Source organism: Mytilus californianus, unplaced genomic scaffold, assembly GCF_021869535.1.
Source record: "Mytilus californianus isolate M0D057914Y unplaced genomic scaffold, xbMytCali1.0.p SCAF_15, whole genome shotgun sequence".
Classification (NCBI taxonomy): Eukaryota; Metazoa; Mollusca; class Bivalvia; order Mytilida; family Mytilidae; genus Mytilus; species Mytilus californianus.
The window spans coordinates 533,631-554,409 of NW_026262637.1; the positions used below are offsets into that span (position 1 = coordinate 533,631).

The 20,779-nt window shown below is 33.4% G+C and overlaps 1 protein-coding gene across 1 annotated transcript; it reads right to left on the minus strand.

Annotated features, from left to right (window-relative positions):
• Positions 1-1,018: 1,018 nt before the first annotated feature.
• Positions 1,019-13,227, minus strand: LOC127725159 (uncharacterized). Its single transcript, XM_052231985.1, has 4 exons — positions 13,142-13,227; positions 8,489-9,018; positions 5,942-6,166; positions 1,019-2,751 (listed from the first exon to the last, which is right to left on the minus strand). The coding sequence occupies exons 2-4, from the start codon at positions 9,000-9,002 to the stop codon at positions 1,523-1,525; spliced, it is 1,968 nt and encodes a 655-aa protein (XP_052087945.1). The 5' UTR covers positions 9,003-9,018; positions 13,142-13,227; the 3' UTR covers positions 1,019-1,522.
• Between the last annotated feature and the right edge of the window lie 7,552 nt (positions 13,228-20,779).

Here is a 20,779-nt window from a genome sequence, read left to right on the forward strand (position 1 = left end):
ACCATATAAACAAATAATAGTACAGAAGACAACCTCATTTATTAGAACTCTAAGTCTCATGTGCTTCTCGAAATTTATGTGAAAATATATATAATAACTATGTAATGATATAAACTTTAGATAAGCAAAACCCTTACTCAGACATGAACATTTTTTTTTTGCAAAATATTTTTATAATATTTAATGTCAGATGAAAGTATTGTTATTTTTCTTCTGAAAACATGTAAATTCAAGAACTTGAGTAAATATAGATTTTTGTGGCATTGGAATATTTAACTTCATTAATACTAGATTTTCTGGAATGTAATTTATTTTTTTATTTGTTGATAAGTGTATTCAGGTTATCAAACTGTTGTGTGTAATGTTATTCCTTTTAAAAGTGTGTTTTATACACAATTAATTTACAACAAGTTCTATTATACATTTTAAATAAAAAAGAAATGATAAGTTTTTTATCTGTTCAATTACTTAGATATTTGTGTAGATTATTACAGACAATCATAATCACTCAAAACATCTCTCCTAGCAAAACACTAACACAAACATCAATACACATATCTATATTATTCTAATATATTTTATATGCCTTAATGACATGAATTATCACACTTAATTTGAATACATTTGAAATACAAATAATTAAGGTTTAACCTCTCTCTTAAGAGTTATTGTATTTTATTTGTCACAAACAATCATCTGATTAAAAGTTTGATGGATGCAATCTCAGCAAAGTCAGTCAATATTAAAACCATCAGAAAGCAAATATGAAAGAAATTAAAATACAGTGTAGTTTTCTCCATTCTTAAGCTTAATAGTACAGTTGAGTTTTCACCATTTGAATGCATAATATTATAAACTGTACCAATCTATAGACAAAAACAATTGTATGTATCCTCACCAGTACATATGTAGTATGGCCTAAATCATATTACATAAAATACCACAAATACAAATACATGTTCATGTACAGTGTATTATCGAATTTTGACTAGTTTTAGGAAGAAGAATTACCAAAATGCACTAGAGTATAAATTTATTTTTAAAACCATTTCTTGATCTTAATCACAAATGATAAATATTCCAAGAGTTGGAACAACTCAGTCTTATAGAATTAGTGACCAAGAATCAGTACAACCCAGTCTAATAGAATGAATGCCAAACCTGAATGCTGATCTTTACATACATTTAAATCTCATTCAAAATAAACACAAAACACTCTCTCAAATTATTGAAAAATCTTTCTACATAAATTTGAAAACTTGTAGCAAATTTTCTTGAAGTCTTAATGTCAAAGTCTTTCCTTTTTCGTATATTGACTTTCAATTTCAGTTAATATTCATTCAAATGTCCCAAACTACCCCTAAGCAATACTGGCTAATATATGTTTTTTTAATTGGATGCTGTTAATTTGAGTTTGTTAAACATGTTAAATAACCAATGGTCAATCAATTGATAACTTTGAAATCACAATAAATCGTACATTAGTACATAGATGTATAGCAGTCTACTGAAGTAACACAGTCTACTGAACTTCCCCTTGATTGTCTCCCACGTTGTAATCTACCCAGTCTAAGGCAATGGGTGCTGACAGCATGGTATCTGTGATATCGAAAGCCTGACAGAGAGCTAAAGACTGAGGGGATATCTGCCTACATAAGTCTGCAGCTCTTTCACTCACTTTACTGCCTGCTTCTATTGACATTGTCTTAGATATAACAAACCATGACAGGTCTTTTTCAACTACATCTACTAGATATAAATCATACAATGAGCTTAAAATAGGTTTTAACGAAGAGTCTGCCTGCTCAATTACTGCTGCAAATCTCTCGCTGATTAACCTCTCACCAAAGCTTTTAGCAGCTGCTTGAACAAGGTCGCTTTCTTGATACATCCATGTGTCAAACAGTTTCTCTTTTCCTGCAGCTTGCATTTTCTTCCCAAGGCTGATAAACAACAAGTTTTCACGTTTAAGAAGAAGTTGGTGTAAGTAGCTGGTGCTCGATAAATCTTCTGATTGACTTTTATCCACTTTGTGTGGCCTGAACACACCAAGTCTCTCTTTAGCCACCTTTTGCATGAGCACACTGTTGTCTCCCTCAGCTGTCATGGCTGCATGAGCTAGACCAATGAATGGACCAAAGCGATTACAGGACAGGTAACCCTGACCACCACATCTCTCTCGGGCTGTAGATGCACACTCCTCAACATGCCATGAAGCTAGAGGTTTAATCACACAACACATTGTAACTGCTTCAGCATGTTCAGACCCATCTTCTTTCTGGAAAGCCCAGCGATCTTTCACATAGTCTAGACCAAAGTTCATAGCGTAAGTACGAGCCAACAATGGGAGCAAAGCACGTTGCTGAAGTTGATATAGAAGAATGGGTGTATCAGATTTACCATTCTTGCCCACAGTTAACCTGGAGGCAGCATATCTTAAGGCGATAGCCATGGAAGCTTTGGCTACTCCCATGGACATACTTGCAATACAAATACGTCCGGACAATAGCTGATCAGCCACTGTAAGGAATCGAGCACGAGCACTCTTAATGCTACTACAAAAGTTACCATCATCATCAATATCTGAGTACTTATTAAGAAGATTCTCTTTTGGGACACGTACATTGTCAAAAAATAGTTTGGCATTGTCTACACCGTTCAATCCCATTTTATATCCCATGTCCTCAACTCTTACTCCAGGCATCACTTTTAGATCATCATCTCGGATTCTCACCAATACACCATGAATACCTGAAATCATATTATTGTTTGAGTTTAAGTGCCAGAATATAATAAAGTTAATAAATAATAAACTTTTCATGAAGTTATTCCAGAATACAACTAGAAAACTGACATGTCAGCAAGGGCCTCACTAGCACATTTTTTTGTGTGGCATAGAAAACTAGAGGCTGTTGCTCACCTGGATCTATGAGTGTTTTTAACAATAGCCACTCTCCAACATTGTAGATAAGTATATAATTCATGACAAAATCTTTCTTTTTTTTCTCCTGTCTTGCTGATCATTTTTACTGTTTCAGTTTCTTTCTATCTTAAAAATGCAAAAAGAGTAAAAAAAAAATAGTCATTTAAGGGCAATAACTCCCATAAGGAGTCAACTGACAATTTTGACTATGTTGGCCTATTTGAAGATCTTGTTTTGCTCACCATTTTTGCTTCTATCTCTATTATAGTGTTCAAGATAATAATTAAAAACGAAAAAAAAATGGAAAAAATCGTTTTAGGGCATAACTCCTATAAAAAGTCAACCGACAATTTCAACTATCATGACCTATTTGTGGATCTTGTCTAGCTGATTATTTTTGCTATTTAAAGTTTCTCTCAATCTTACTTTTCAAGAAAATAGTTAAAAATTGTACAATCATCATTTAAAGGGCAATAACTCCTATAAGAACTTGTCTGACAGTTTTGATGTAAATAGACCTGTAGATGGGTCAATCTTTACATTCTGATCATTTTGCTCCATGTCAGACTCTATGTATCTGTTGCCGCTTTCAAGATAAAATCAAAAACTTGAATTTTTCACTTTATCTTTGTAAGTTTTTTGCTCAAAACACAAAAAAGAGTTAACAAAATCAATAGTTAAGGTCAAAAACTCCTGTAAAGAGTCTACAAACGATTTTTGACAAATTGCTGATAATTTTTGCTATTTCAAGTGTCTATCAATCTTTTATAGTTTTCAAGATAATCATGATAATAGACAATAAAATGCTCCGCTGGGCGCAGCTTGATACGACCGCAGAGGTCGAACCCTGAACAGTTGGGGCAAGTATGGACACAACATTCAAGCTTGATACAGCACTGAATTTGGATTGTGATTAAATATTTGACACAGCATAGGTTTCTGACACAGAATGAATGTGGTCTAAGAACTTCAACATTCTTAATTTACCTACTCAAACCATATCATTATTATTTGCTTTTATATGTAAATCAGAAATAACCAATTTAAAATGGAAAATTTTAAAGAAAAAAAAATCCCCCTCCCCAAATTTTTTGAACCCCCTTATGATTCATCACCCCCTTATAATTCATCACCCCCAAACTCAATCCCAGCCTTCCCTTTGTGGTATGGTACCTTGCAGTACAATTTCAGAGAGATCCATACACTTGAACACAAGTTATTGTGTGGAAACTAGAAAAATGCTTGTTTTTTGGCCCCAAATTCCTAAACATTTAGGGCAATTACCCCCAAACTCAAACCCAGCTTTCCCTTTGTGATATGGAACCTTGTAGTACAATTTCATAAAGATCCATACACTTACACACAAGTTATTGTCTTGAAACTAGAAAAATGCTTGTTTTTTTGCCCCTTTTTGGTCCCTAATTCCTAAAATTTTAAGGCAATTACCCCCAAAATCAATCGCAGCCTTCCCTTTGTGTTATTGTACATGTACCTTGCAGTACAATTTCAGAGAGATCCATACACTTGAACAAAAGTTATTTTCTGGAAACTAGACAAATGCTTATTTTTGGCCCCTTTTTGGCTCCTTATTCCTAAACATTTTGGGCAATTACACCCAAACTAAATTCCAGCTTTCCCTTTGTGATATGGAACCTTGTAGTACAATTTCATAAAGATCCATACACTTACACACAAGTTATTGTCATGAAACTAGAAAAATGATTGTTTTTTGCCTCTTTTTTGGCGCCTAATTCCTAAAAATTTGGAGGCAATAACCCCCAAAATCAATCCCAGCATTCCCTTTGTGATATGGAACCTTGTGATACAATGTCAGAGAAATCCATACACTAACACACAAGTTATGTCTGGAAGTTACAAAAATGCTTATTTTTGGCCCCTTTTTGACCCCTAATTCCTTAACTGTTGGTACCATAACCCCAAAAATCAATCCCAACCTTCCTTTTGTGGTATTGAACCTTATGGTAAAATTTCATAGAGATCCATTCACTTAAACTAAAGTTAGAGTGCGAAAACCAATGTGTCTTGGGACGACGACGACGACGCCAACCTCATACCAATATACGACCACAAAATTTTTTTGCGGTCATATAAAAACACAAACAGTTGGTAAGAATCGTCATTAAAGAGAAATAACTCTAATAAAGAGTCGACTGACAATTTGGTACATTAAACTTATTTGTAGATCTTAACTTGCTGATCATTTTTGCATTTTCAAGTTTCTATCTTTCTATTCTAGTGTTTGAGATATTATGCAAATACGCAAACAACATGAAAAATTGTCATTAAAAGGCAAAAACTCCAATAAGGAGTTGACTGACAATTTATGCCATGTTGACTAGTTTGTAGATCTTGTCTTGCTGATCATTTTGCTTTCTTAAGTTTCTCTTTAATATTATTGTTTATGAGATAATAGGCAAAAATTAATATAATTGGTAAAATTTGTCATTTAAGGGCAATAACTCCTATAAGAAATTGTCTGACAGTTTTGATGTAAATGGAAAAAAAAATCTGTAGGTAAATCTCAACATTCTGAACATTACTGCACCTGTTAGATTTTCTCTATTTTTAGTGGTTTTCAAGATAAAAGACAAAACTTGCCTTTAAACCTTATGCTCTATTTTTAGCCATGTTTGTCATGTTATTTGACAAGCTGGGTCATAGGACACAATTTTTAAACTAGATACCCCAGTGATGATTGTGGCTAAGTTTGGCCATGCAGTTTCAAAGAATGTTTTTGTAAAAGTTAACAGACAACAAAGGACGCCATGTGTGGAGAAAAGCTCACATGGCCCTTTGGGTCAGATGAGCTAAAAGGTGTTAGGAATCAACTTTGAAATCAATACACAGCTTGTACCAAATTGTATTCAATTACTTATACAAGCATTAGATACTGATAAAATACTTTCATAATTCATTTCAGTTGTACCATATCAGTCAAAGACTGTTACATATAACTTTGGAGTTTTATCAATTTTACAGAGTAAATTGTATACAAACCTTGGTTAACCCCGTCCATCATCAATTGAGCAAACACAATGATATGTTTAGCATGTACAGCCCCATTGGTGATCCAGTATTTCTGTGCTACAGTTGTTGGTGTGTTAACAATCAGTTCCTTCGTGGCTTTATCATAAGTAGCTGTAGTCTCCATTTCAACTGCATTGTTTCCATATCCAAGTTCAGTCAGACCAAAACAACCAATGTCATCTAGTGTGTCAATACCTAAAAAAATCATCAGACCATAAAACAAGTGTCATCAAGTGTGTCAATACCTAAAAAATAACAAACATACTAGTAAAGCATCAGACCATGAAACAATTGTCATCTAGTGTGTCAATACCTAAAAAATAACAAACATACTGGTAAAGCATCAGACCATGAAACAATTGTCATCTAGTGTGTCAATACCTAAAAAATAACAAACATACTGGTATAGCATCAGACCATGAAACAATTGCCATCTATATACAATAAGGGGTTGTACAAATTAATGTAGAATGGTTGCTAATGCGACAACTATCAGACCATGAAACAAGTGTCATCTAGCTATATAGTGTGTCAATAACTAAAAAATACAATAATATTGTTATAACATCAGACCATGAAACAAGAGTCATCTAATGTTTCAATAAACAAAGTTTGTACAAATGTAGAATGATTGCTAATGAGACAACTATCCAACCGAGTCCAAATTATCCAGATTTAAGCAAAGTATAGGTTACCATATAGCCTTCAACAATGAGCAAAACCAATTAAAACCAAAAAAATTGATGGCCTGATTTATGACAAAACAATAATAAACATGATTAATCAAAGGTAATAGCTATATATAGACAAATGAAGAAATCAATCATTTCTATGTATCAAACATCTTATATATTATATATAATACATCTCGGCATTCAATAATGAGGTCAAGGATTGTGTATTGAGATATATCATGAAGGGTCTGCTTAATTATGTAAGACTTATTGGTCAATATGATTGGCATTTAAGGAGGTGGGACATTCTAATTAAGGCCCCACCTTGTCGCTGATTGTTTGGTAATCACGGCAGTTGTCAATCATACTGGTACATACGATATGTATTGCATCATTAATATTACTCTTATCTAATAAAATGACAAAACTAGCCTGCAAATTGACAAAACTAAAGACATATAAATACTTGAATGAACTGTTCAAAAGATATAAACAAAATTTTTCACAGTTCATATGTCAGTCAGGTGTAAAAAATAATGTAATACTTATACAAGTCATGTTTATTTACTTGAAGATGTGAGTAATATTTACTTCTATAAGTAAATTTGTAAGATTTTTATTTCATTTTCAAGTTTTGAATAATCTCCCTTTAATCTCCAAAAATTTACTTGTACAAGTATTTTTTTTTACAACCCCTTATATATAATTAAATTCTCAAGTTTTGGGAGGTCAAAACATGGCTTAACAAAATTTTTCTGGTTTGCTAATTTTTTTTTAATTAGAGTCCAACCTTCTATCTCAAAAACTAATCAAAGAAATCTATTGTGCACAGGTGTTAAGTAACTGTGCAACTCCTTCATAAAACTGCTCCCTGGAGGCTTGTAAATGAGCAGTATTTTTAAGATACAATGTAACAGTCAAAGGAGCTTTTCATTGTCAATGAAATTATACTTTTATGACTAGCAAAGACAACTATATTAATGACTGACAATAAAACACTATATTGGAGCAATGTAGTCAAGAGAAATACAAAAAAAGAAGAAAATAAGACTTTTTTACGTAAAAACAATCTGAAAGACTATACATGTATATATAGCTAAGGGATATAACTCTACCTCCAAAATAATTTACCTGTACCAGTAATTTGTCAGTTAATAAAAAAACACTTGTATTACATAAGTATTACCCCTGACTGTATGGGCATAGGTACACATTAGAATTATAGCATTAGGGAAACAAGTATCCACCAATTTATCAATATCGCCTTATTCCTTTTTGTAGCTCTCCTCGAGCATTCATTTGTTGCAAGTACAATGTATAGGGAACCATTTTTAATTTAGGGTTTACAAGTTTGGCTAGTGTAAGGGTAATCCCCCTCACCCCCCCCCCCCACCCCCCCCCTTTTCCCCAATTTTTTTTTGGATATATTGTTGTGTATGCATTTTGTTTGAATTTATTAGGACATTTAAAGGTCATTGATTTTATAGTTTACTAGGCCAAGGAGGCAGAGCTAGACAGTGAAATAGCAACTTTTGAGAATGAAGTTAGAGCACTGGTCTAAGCTCCTCCCATTCTTTGCTTTTCCTATCACAAGCGACACACGGCGGGACTGGAGAGTGCAATAACTAAAAAATCGTTCAGTTAACGCACTCCTCTAAAAATAACCAAAGTAAACTCACTTGAAGATCAAAGGAAAAATTACCATTCATGTTACAAGTATATATAATATCTGCAGGTGTAGGATCATAATTACATAAGTTTACACTTAGGACCTAGCAACATGCAACTCAGTCTTACTTCTTTAGATAAATTTTTACCATAATCATTGTTTTATTTGTCCTACCTTTAAGCAGTTTTTTGTGATGTCTTTCTGTACCAAGTTTTAGAACTGTACCACCAAACAAATTAAACTGAACTGTCATCTTAGTTGCCATAGCTGCATCAATGATGGCTGCTAACTCATGGGCAGCAAAGATTCGTAATGGATTGTCATTGAAATCAAGTACTGATAAAAAACCTCCATCACATATACGTTTAAGTCTCTGTAAAGCTACTTCTCTCTCCTCGGCTAAGGAAATGTTGTACTTTGGTATCATAATGGGATCACTAACAAACTGGCGGAATTGTTTACGCATTTCGTGGTTATCATGATCAAGTAGTTCAGTCATTTTGTCAAGATTGAAAGCAGGTGCTGGCCATGACTTACGAAGCTCGTTTGGTTGTACAGCAATCATTCTTTTCTGTACATTACATGATTGAGGGATGCTTATTTTGTTTTGTAAAACAGTAGGTTGGCCTCTGGTTGATAAATGTTGCATGGCTGAGGCAAGACTTCGTAGTTGCCTAGATCTCAGCATGGTGATGATTTTTTCACTGAAATACAAATAATGTTCTCTCTAGAATCTAGATTTAGATGTTAATGTGCTTTTATTTCTATATACTGAACAAAGGGAAGTAATCCATTTTTTCCACTGAACAATTATATATTATACTTTATTAAAAATTTATCTATGGTTAGGGTTAGGGTAAGGGTTATGGTCTGTCTGAACCTGTTCTTGTTTTCTTACTATCAGATGTTTACATGAGCAGCTAGACAGTGTCACTTGAGCAGAAATCGCTTATCCTTCTAGAGAACCTTATTCTGTCTCATGTTTAGACAAACGGTAATAAATGTTTTTCCAAAAATAGGTTTGGTCGGATGTCAGGGCCTTTTATAGCCGACCATACGGTATGGGTTTTTCTCATTGTTGAAGGCCGTACAGTTGCCTATAATTGCTTACATCCACTTCATTTGAACTTTGGTAGATAGTTGTCTCATTGGCAATCATACCACACCTCAGGCCTCTACAATAACTATTTTTTCAACTTGCCCAATAGGACAAGTACACATCAAAACTTACTTGTCCGAATGAAATTGTAACTTGTCCAAAAAAACAACTTAATATTAACCTTTTTTGCATTTTAAGTTGATTCAATGAACATAAGAATAGAATTTGATTTATATCTCTTGATATCCTTTTCAAAAATATGAGTCGAGAACAAATGAATCAAGTCATGTCACAGGATTTAGGTTCTAGTTTTCATCAATGCCAAAGTCTCATCAGACTCTGCACATGATCACAGTCTGGTAGGCCTGTCAGTCTACACTCATTTGGTTTGTATCCTGATCTTTCATGTTGTTAAAATATTGATTATTATGATTAATGCCTTACAACAAACAGCTTTGTTTTTAATATATTAAAATGTGTATTCAAACGCAATCAAGTATTGTTTTGTCTACATATGATCAAATATGATTCTGTGAATTTTATGGTCAATAATTTCTTCATTTTTAATTTAAAAAAATATTTTTGTTAAATAAAATTTATCATATTTATTATAAGCAACAGAAAAAGGTAGGGAAATGAGGTACTGGTTGGCTTGGTCCCGAAATGTCTCCTACGGTGCCATACTGTCTATTAAACATGGAAGGATTGGTTTCCGTGCCTATTCCGAACGGTCTTGTTACCTTATCTACAAAGCGCATTCTTGATTTCATCAAAGACTGGTTTCCGAGAATATTACGCGTTTTATCTGTTATAAAGTATCTGTCAAAGAACCAGTTTTAAATTATCGATTGCAAGTAAACATGGTAAACATGTCAAATTAATATTTGTTTTTATCTTTTCTTGTTTTTTGTTTATTACTCAATACTTTTGTTGGATTTAATTTATTTTCTACAAAATGATTTTACTTGTCCCGTCGGACAACCTTGATCTAGCTTTTACTTGTCCGACCTTTTTTTCCTCTGGTACCGGACAATCGGACAAGCGTTATTGTCGAGCCCTGCACCTCCTTATTTTTATATTGATGCATGTGTAAACCTTGAAACAAAAAACAAGTTTCTTTTATCTTACCACGTTTTATATGTGCTTTGAATATCTTAACATGCTCTGTAGAAGTATACCTACATGTAGATATATACATTGTACAATGTTGTAATTAAAAGTAAACCAATTCCCCTAGGCCATTTTTGTTATCAAATATATAAGAAATCCCAACTCCCTAAATCTGAGAATTTTAATACGAAACATGTACAATGTATATGTATCAACTATTTTAAACCAATATTCCTTAAAACATCTTTTCAAGTATGACCCCATCATGAATATTCATTAAATATAGCATTAGAAAATAAAATGTATACATGTATTACAAAACAGGAAATTTCATTTGGAAGTAAATTAATTTACTTCAGATTCAATATTCTAAATATGAAATATTTTATTACATACATGTACATGTACATTGTACATGACATATATAGTAATTAAATAGAGGATTTTACAATAATACAAAATAGTCCTTAAAATCATTCAAGACACATATATAACCGTTTTGGGTTTGGCACAACAAGTCATATTTATAATTTATCGGTCATGTCCGGAAGATACGACCGTTTTGGAAGCCCTGACATATACATGTAGATTTAATTTTTTACATTATTTATAACCGTAAAAAAAATGATGCAATTTCATAATTTATTCTCTTAAAATAAACTAAATAATATCATTGTCAAAATTTCATCTAAATTAATCTTTTTTAATTGTCCCGATTTGTTCCAGATAAATAGGGCTATTAACCATGTTAACTGGGGAGAAACACAGACATTTGTCTTGAATTGATACCAATCATTTCTTTTGAATCTCAATAACTTGCAAGATTCAACTTTTTTCTAAATGGACGACCTTTGTGGTCTCGTGGTAGCCTTGAGTGCTGGCAGACATGGGTTCGAACCCCAATCTGGACAAACCATAAACTACGTTCATACGTTGTACTAAAGAGTTATTTATACTGACTTCATCCTCTTTCACAGATAAGATGGTACTAACACCTGCCATATATTATTTCAGAGGGATCACAGGTAACATGGTACTAACACCTGCCATATATTATTTCAGAGGGATCAATCAGGTTCATTGCATCTGCAGTTTGGATTAAGATAGCTCGATCTGGCTGTATACTCAAGTAAGCTAAATTGTGGCATTGAAAAATTATCTCCCTTTGAAAAAAAGTCCATAAAATTTCAGTTTCTTACTTAATATTTGGAAATCCAATGTAAAACTTTACAGGCATTATAAAAAAAATAGTTGAATAAATCTAGGTATAAAAAATTAAAACTTTTATTATGAGTTTTGGTAAATATTTTTTCACAATAAACATGGAAAAAGAAGCAGTGCTTCTTAATAATGTCTGCAAAGATTTACGTTGCACTTTCTTATAATTAGTGAGAAAATTGAAATCTTTATTTCAAAGTGAGATATTTTTTATATAGATATAAGTAGATGTGGTATGAGTGCCAATGAGACAACTCTCCATTCAAGTCAAAATTTATAAAAGTAAACCATAGTAGGTCAAAGTACGGTCTTCAACACAGAGCCTTGGCTCACTTACATGTACACTTGGACTTACAATGTTGCAGACATGTGGGTGTCCTCAATTTTCAAATTTATCAAACTTTTGACATCAAATTAATAACGGCCTTTAAAACATGTAAAAAGGTAAAAATAAAAAACATAAAAATTGCTGTTTTTAAATATGAACCAATTTTAAGGGGACAGATATCTTTTTTAAAAATTGTACATGTACTTGTATACTAAATCTATAATTAAAAAAAATCTGAATGTATAAGGGATAATTATTTACCAGTACCGTTACATGTAAGATATTTTTTATTCCAATTAAAGGGCACATGAAAAGTAAAGTAATTTATTACACATATAACCCCTGTATGTATGTACTTGTAGATTTCTCTGTTATTTGTCTATTGTCTGGAGTAATTTTGTATATTTGGTCTTAATTTTGTCTTCACCTGTTTTTGTCTTCTCCTGATGTGAACATGTATAATATTTTTTACAATTAAATTTGGATGAAATATGTAGCAAATTTCTGGAAAAAAATATAATACTTATGTTTAAATCTGACATCAGAAAATGAGAATAATGAATCACAGCAAAAATATAACCAACTTTTGGCTACTATATTCATAAACCTGTGAAAATGTTATTTTTATCAGTACCAAGTTTATCAAAATCCAACTTGAAATGATCTCACAATATTTTTTGGAAGAAAAAAGATATTTACATGAATTATATCAAATAATATGTTAGTGGCGAATACTTTGCATAACACCATATATATAACAGTATATCTCAAACAGTCAAACTGCAGATTGAACATGTCAAATTCTAGCAACTTACCAATAGAGACATATATACTACACCTGTCTCTGCCTAAAGTTGCAATTAGCCCCACAAAAATTGCAAGCATAGATGTAAAAAAACGCACATTTCTATATATCTTCTGTCTCTGAAATCACATAATTTGTTTTCCAACTTGGTTGTGTTACATAAAAATAAATATGAGTTTTACCATGTTTAAAGTTAGACCAAAGGTAAAAAATAATCTAAATAAAACATTCAAAATATATCGGATATATTTTTTAATATATTCTTACCCTTTTCACTATTAAAACTAGTTATTAAATTCGTAGAGAAATAGCTCAGTCAAGTTGCATGAACTTTGATCCCAAAACAGCAGTGGTGTCGCTGAAAACGGTTTACCGATACGTCTTATTACCACAACCGAGTATTGGGTCCGTTTGTAAACCAACATATTATCCTGTGAAAAAGTGTCCCACAGTGGACAAAATTTCATGGTTACCTATGGTTATTTTTTGTTCCCTTCAATGAAATAATGTCCAAGAAGGATAACTTTACACATGTTATTTTGTCTATATAAGTTATAGACATGTAACAATAGTTTATAGATTAAAAACTATTGTTGTAATTTTTTTTTACTATGATAACATTTTATGTAATGAAATTGTAAAATTTCTATTCTAAAAATGCATGATTAAAATTCATTTATCTTTTATTCGTTTTCTATAACTATTAGCATATACTTTAGATTAGAGTGATACATTTTTTTTCATTGGTTCAGTGAATTTTACATTTTACCTGGCTGGTCCATTTCAATCATTGATCCTGCTTGTAATTTCTACCCAGTAAAGTTTTCCTTTCAAATCACTATATTCGTATAGTCATTCTTCTAATCAGTTTTCTCTGAACAGGTCATAATTTTTATTAAGTTGACGCGTCGATCGACTTAAATTTATAATTTTTGAACTTTTGTATTGTGACTGTAATTTGTTTTTTTGTGTTGTGTGTATAATTTATGTTGTGTAGACCTTTAAGTTCTTTGAGATGCTGATCCAAGCCTAATAAATGTTTTACATACTTTTCTTTTGTTTGAAATTTGCCAGAGAGAGTTAAAAGATTGAAGAGTAATTTTGTCAACGGCAGTCACTTATCCAAAGTGATATTTTGTCTATACCAAGACAGTATTTCATGGATTTATTGTCATGAAATTTTGACTCATTAAATGGAGGTTATAAAAATTAACATTTTTGACCTGATCCTGATCCTAAGGTCAAAGTTGACACAACTTGTCTCTCTGTACTGTTTTTTTTCCCTCTTATGGTTCACCGTTGCACATGGTAATTACTCGCAGTACTTGCGAATATTTGTTTAGGCGCAGGATCGGGATTCAGGGCTTACTAGTTCTTGAAACCGCCCTGATCTTGAGCACTATATACCCCCCTACAATTTGAGCTGTTACTTCGTAGGTTTCTCTGTTAGCAAATGCTTACATGGCCTAGGTGATGACAGGATTGATTGCATGTCTTTCGGGATGTTCAGCATTTTCATCTGGCTTAGAATGTCTTCTCTTTCATGATGGTGTCTTGGGCAGTATAATAAGAAATGTTCTGTTGTTTCTTCTTCGCCTCATTCACAATATGACGTGAGGGAATGACCTATTTGGTTTCTGTATTTATCTAATCTACTGTAACCTGTTCTCAGTTCTCGATAGCAAGAGTCTTCTCAATAGACAGCTGTTGGTATATATACACCACATACATACACGGATATCTTTAACAAACACTATGTGCGATTATTCTGAAACCTAACTCCGTAATAAAATTACTACAATTCCTCCGCCTAGCACTTGGAATTCCAATTCCAAAATGTTACTTATCAGAAACGATGAAAATGTTTCACAGGCTTCACTACATTCTGTTGTCCTATTGCATCTAAATTTTGATAATGTATGTTCACATAGATTTTTAGCTATATACGAAAAGGTTTTTATGAATTTCATGTAATACAAAACTAAACCTAAAATGGTCTGAGGTCTTTCACATTTTGTGAAGACCTCATTTTTGCAACAGCTTCACATTCGTTTCGGTTTAATACATTGTGTAATAGTTTCATTCCAGACTTTTTAAGTCTGTCTATAATTTGACAGAGGTTTGAAAGATGTTTATCAAATGGTTTTCCATAAACAATTAAATCGGCAAGACATAGCACTGCAATATGCCACTGAAAACTACTAAATGCTGCTTCAATTATGCTCTGGAACATTGATGCCGCATTACATAGACCAAATGTCATAAATACATACCTATAAAGTCCAACGTGTGGGGTTGAAAATGCAGTCACTAGGTTTCATTTGTATTTTCTGATAAAATAAGCAATATCCAAATCCAGTAATGAGAATCAATGAGATTTTCAAAAAAATCATTTAATTTAGTTATCTTCAATCCTCGGTATCGGATACACATCTTGTACAGCCTTTCCATTTAATTTCCGGTAATCCGCACATACCTGCTATGATATAAAAATAAGAAGATGTGGTATGATTGCAAATAAGACAACTCTCTAACAGAGACCTCATGAAATATAAGTTAATAACAGTCCTTTTTTGTACCTAAAGAATGGGAGCAGATCATGGACTACATGATTTTTCTATGACATTCATACTTTTCTTCTGTAAATGTTCTATTCAGTTGAACAATGGTACTCTCCTCGGGTGTTCTGTGATTGGTGTTTCATCATTTAGATATATAAAACGCATCATCAACAATGTTTTTCTAGGTTTTCCATTAGGATTTTCAAATACCTCTTGGTATTGCATTCACACCTTCCAAAGTTGATGGGTCTCTTCTTGTGTTAATAACTTCTTTCCACAAAGAAACATCTTATCCATATATTGAGGTAACTGTGCATCAGTCTTGTATCTGTTCTCGTCAATGTGACAAATATCAATATTATCATGCAATCTGTATCTCAACATTGTACAGTATGATATCTGTATTGACTGCATTAAATAATCTGGCATACATTATTCTCATATATGCAAGTACAAAAATAATGCTAGCGCTAGTCCATTATCTTCCATAAAATTTCTCTCAGGAGACAGAACACCATCAATATCCAACGAACTATGCCCTACCTTTCTTGTCGGTCCCGATTTAACTAGTACTACGTACTATATGTTTAGCAGGTACCATTCTTGTCTCTAAAGCAACTAACTTGATCAAATGTTTATAATTTGTTCCTGAAATGGCATATTCTTGCCATTTATCTCAAAAGAAGATGTTTTCAAATCCCAATGGCAACGATACACTTTATAAGGTCTTCTTCTATCAAATTCAATTTGATTTCACCCCTCCAACAATTATGGAAAAAAATGATACAAAAATAAAGCCAACAGTAGTATACCGCTATTCGAAATTCATAAATCGATTGAGAAAAAAACAAATCCGGGTTACAAACTAAAACTGAGGGAAACACATCAAATATAAGAGGAGAACAACGACACAACAGAAACTCAACACTAAAATGCAACACACACATAAACGAACTATAATATAACAAAGGCCATTTTCCTGACTTGGTACAGGACATTTTAAGAAAAAATGGTGGGTTGAACCTGGTTTTGTGGCAGCCAAACCTCCCGCTTTTATGGCAATGTTAAATATAACATTAAAATGACAAGATTACATGACAAGACAAAGTCAAAACTGCAGTTCCTAACATCTTTAAACTACTTCCATTTTCGGTTTCGAATTTTGTTTCCTTTAGGCGTAGCAAAGGTCTGCTAAAGTGCAGAATGTTTCTGTAGCTTTTCCAGTTACAAAGGTTCTTCTAGCCCCGCTATCTATTTTTAATGTGATTGGAGATCCTCCAAGTTGACCGTCAACAACCACACCAGCGTTTCCTTTAACATTTTTTAAGAATGCTGCATCATTCAGCCCGATGTCCGATTCACCTTTCTCATTGTCCTGTAGAAATTCAAGTTCTGAAGACAATGTTTCTTTTTTCTTACAAACGTCCTTTGGGTGAGATGCATTCTACTTGTGAATGATTTGTTTCATGAGTTAAGTTCTGGTCGACTTTTCGTTGAACAGACGAACCATTCAACTATTTCAAGTGAGCCATGTTACTACCATCAATGTCCTCAAAACAAATTTGAGTGCTACTTGACGTCTTTGAAGTAGTCAGGATACACTCTGTTTCACTTTATTGGGCCTTTTGGAAACACCGGTTGGGACAGGGATCGATGTATGTAAGACACTATTTAATAGGGGACATTATTTTATGTTAAATATACACCCTAAGATCTAAAATACTATGACAGACTATATACAAAGTCAAATAATTTGTAATATTGAGTAAATCATTTTGCATTATATATTTCTGCTTCAACGAAATGCCGCTTAAATATTTCAACGTTACATGGAGATATATTCTCTGTAATCAATCCAGCTGTTTCTTAAACACTGAACAACTAATATTTTATGGATCCACCTCAACTAGCTCTAACGAAACGTTAATGGTAATCCTTATCCTGTCTATATCGTGCTATTATAATTTGAGAGGTACTTTGTCTTCATGCAAAAATAATGGATGACTTTTCCTGTCCTTACGTTTCCTTACCTTAATGGTGATATGGAGTGAACATTTCTCAGTTGGTTATATATGCTCGTGTTTGCAGTGACTATATATGATCCGTGTTGTTGCAGATATTCTTTAATTAAATCAGAGACCTGAAGGCCCATTGGTGGTCTGGGGCTATTTTCTGCTCTTTGGTTGGGTTGTTGTCTCTTTGACACATTCCCCGTTTCCATTCTAAATTCTATTGTTATCTTTTATATCGGTATTATAAGATAAAGTGCCTTTTCTGCGCTGATTTTTTATTGTTTCGCCTTTGTTTTATACAATTTTGTTATGCCAATCGAGATCAAAAGGGGCGGTTTGAATGTTCAAGAACATGTATGTCAAAATGAGGAAGTGTGTTATGATTGCCAATTAAACAACTATTCACTCAAGACCAAAGGACGTGCAAGTAAACAGTGGTGATTTCCTTGACGTAGCTGGTAGATATAAAACCACAATTCATTAGGTGCACTAGTGGTCGAGTACTCCTTAAGCTCAATTTGCAAGGCGGTGGCTCATCCAGTTCTAGGTACAGGTATCGGCTGGTACAGTGGAAATTGTGGAAGACAAATCATGCTCTACTGGTACACAGCCTTCAATAATGAGCAAAATCTATAATGTTTAGTAAGCTGTAAAAGGCCTCGGGAATAAAACAAATTAAAAAAAAAATTAAACGAGAAAACCAACGGCCTGATTTAGGTAGATTGGGTGTCTTCCGCCATCCTGGATAGTAAAATAGCAGGTTAGATCTTTAATAAAACAATAATTCTGAGTGTATTGCATGGCAATACGTACATAGTCCCCTATCGGTTAAAAAATCGTCATACTGGAACAGAATGGTGAATGATCTCTAACTTGTCATGGTTGAACTATGTAACAAATATTAAATCAAGATCTTCAAGCATGACGAAAAAAAAAGTGTGGAAAACTGATTATTTGTGTGAATTTTCTAGGACTGAGGACCATCATAACACTGCAAAAAAATCATCCGAACCGAACAAAATTGTACTTGATCTGTAACTTGTCATGGTTTAATTATATAACAAATAACAAATCAATATCTTCAAGCTATGCGGCAAACTGATTATTTGCGTGAAGTTTTTAAGTCCAAGGACTATAACTCTGCACAAAATCACCAGACCTGAACAAAATTCTAACTTGATCTGTAAATGGTCTCTTGTGGAGAGTTGTCTCATTGGCAATCATACCACATCTTCTTTTTTATATATGATAAAACTATATACTGAATATCAAATCAATATGTTCCAGTACGAAGAATAAGTGTGAAAAACTGATTTGCTGGACTGATGGATGGACGGACAGACGGACGTACGAAGTGCAAAACAAAAGTCCCCTTCGGCTATGTTCCTAATGTCGTAACTACAATCCAGTTCCCTTTTCCCGAATGTGACCTACCGAATTAGACTTATTACCGGGTTTGTACTAACATGAGCAACACGACGGGTGCCACATGTGGTGCAGGATCTGCTTACCCTCCCGGAGCACATGAGATCACCCCCAGTTTTTGGTGGGGTTCTTGTTGCTCAGTCTTTAGTTTTTATATGTTGTGTTTTGTGTACTATTGTTTGTCTGTCTTTTTCTTTTTTAGCCATGGCGTTGTCGGACGGTCTATTTTCGACTTATGAGTTTGAATGTCCCTCTGGTATCTTTCGCCTCTCCTTTAATAAGCAAATATTGAGAAAGGAATTTCATTTGTAAGACTTTTCGTTCAAAGGAAACCCGTTAACTACAACTGTTTTTACAAATACATAATATTTTTTGTTTGATTCTTTTTTTTGACTGACCAATATCAGGGGAGATAACTCAAATGTAATAAAAGAATGAATGGGAAACTTTCCATTTTAGTTTTGTAGCATGAAAACGGGCACTTGATCCCAATTTTTCTGTTTATTTGGTGAAATCACATTATAAGAGATATCTTCAAATATATCTAATTTTGAAATTCAATTGTTTAGTTTTCTTTCCATTTAATCAAAAACCGGGTTTTCAATGAATATTCGTTACAAAATCCAAGGATACTCACTATACAAATCCTTGCAAAATCAGACAATTAGCATAAACTGTAACTTGAAAAAAAGCTCCTTGAGGGTCAGTTTGTCTTACTGCACTGTTATGGTTGTTATAGACAAACTACGTAGCTTTGCATGAATGTCAGTTTGTCTCAATTGACTTTTATGATTGTTAAAAAAAAAAGCGGTGAAAGATACCAAAAGGACATTCAAACTCATAAATAGAAAATAGATAGACAACGCCATATGGCTAAAAAAGAAAAGAAAAAAAACAACATGCAAACAACAGTACAGAAAACACAACATAGAAAACTAAAGACTGAGCAACACGAACCCCACCAAAAACTGGAGGTGATCTCAGGTGCTCCGGAAGGGTAAGCAGATCCTGCTTCACATGTGGCACCCGTGGTGTTACACATGTAAGTACAAACCCGGTGATAAGTCTAATTCGGTAGGTTACATTCGGGGAAAATAGAACGGGATTAAAGTTACGACGATAGGAACATATCCGTCGCCATCTGTGAAACAGATACTAGTATTTCATAACGGTCAACCAACTCGTGATGGCGTTCGTAAAATTTAAGAAAAGGAGGATTTCAACCTCACGACTTGGAACTCATAACAGCTTTCTTTTGAGAAGCTATCCTCTATCAAGAATCATGACAGGAAATACAAGCCATGGAATATCGTATCAACTGGAAGGTATATACTCCGTATGCAGGCGCTGCTGGAATGTTGCTACATAGAAATGGAAAGTTCACAACTGGGAAGCTGAAATCGTAAGATTTTGTTTTCAACCGACACTCATTGTCAAATTCTAGATGTAAGTCAAGATATGAGAAAAAAGTTAAATCACAAAATTACTGAACTCAGAGGAAAATTCAAAACGGAAAGTCCCTAATCAAATGGCAAAATCAAAAGCACAAACACATCAAACGAATGGACAACAACTGTCATATTCCTGACTTGGTACATTCATTTTCTTATGTAGAAAATGGTGGATTGAATCTGGTTTTATAGCGCTAAACCTCTCACTTGTATGACAGTCGCATCAAATTCCACTTAAGGCCCACTTAACTGTATCTGTTGTATCCTTTATCTAAAGTGCGATGGGATAGATGCATTCAAGTTAGTCGCCAAATTTTGAATTATTTATTGAGAGAACATTATCTTTATAGCAGATAGTGAAGTTAAAGGATACTGCTAACTTATTTTCTTTCTTCCTAAGAAGGTCCTGTATGAATAAAGTAACAAGTCGGCAAAAAGAGGAGCAGTTGGTTCCCA

Bases quoted from the DNA above. Each gene is read 5' to 3' on its own strand.
- LOC127725159 (XM_052231985.1), bottom strand. From the start codon at position 9,002: ATGCTGAGATCTAGGCAACTACGAAGTCTTGCCTCAGCCATGCAACAT. The intron at 6,167-8,488 runs GTAGGACAAATA...TGATTTTTTTAG, and splicing joins TCACAAAAAACTGCTTAAAG to GTATTGACACACTAGATGAC. The intron at 2,752-5,941 runs GTTTGTATACAA...ATATGATTTCAG, and splicing joins GATGGACGGGGTTAACCAAG to GTATTCATGGTGTATTGGTG.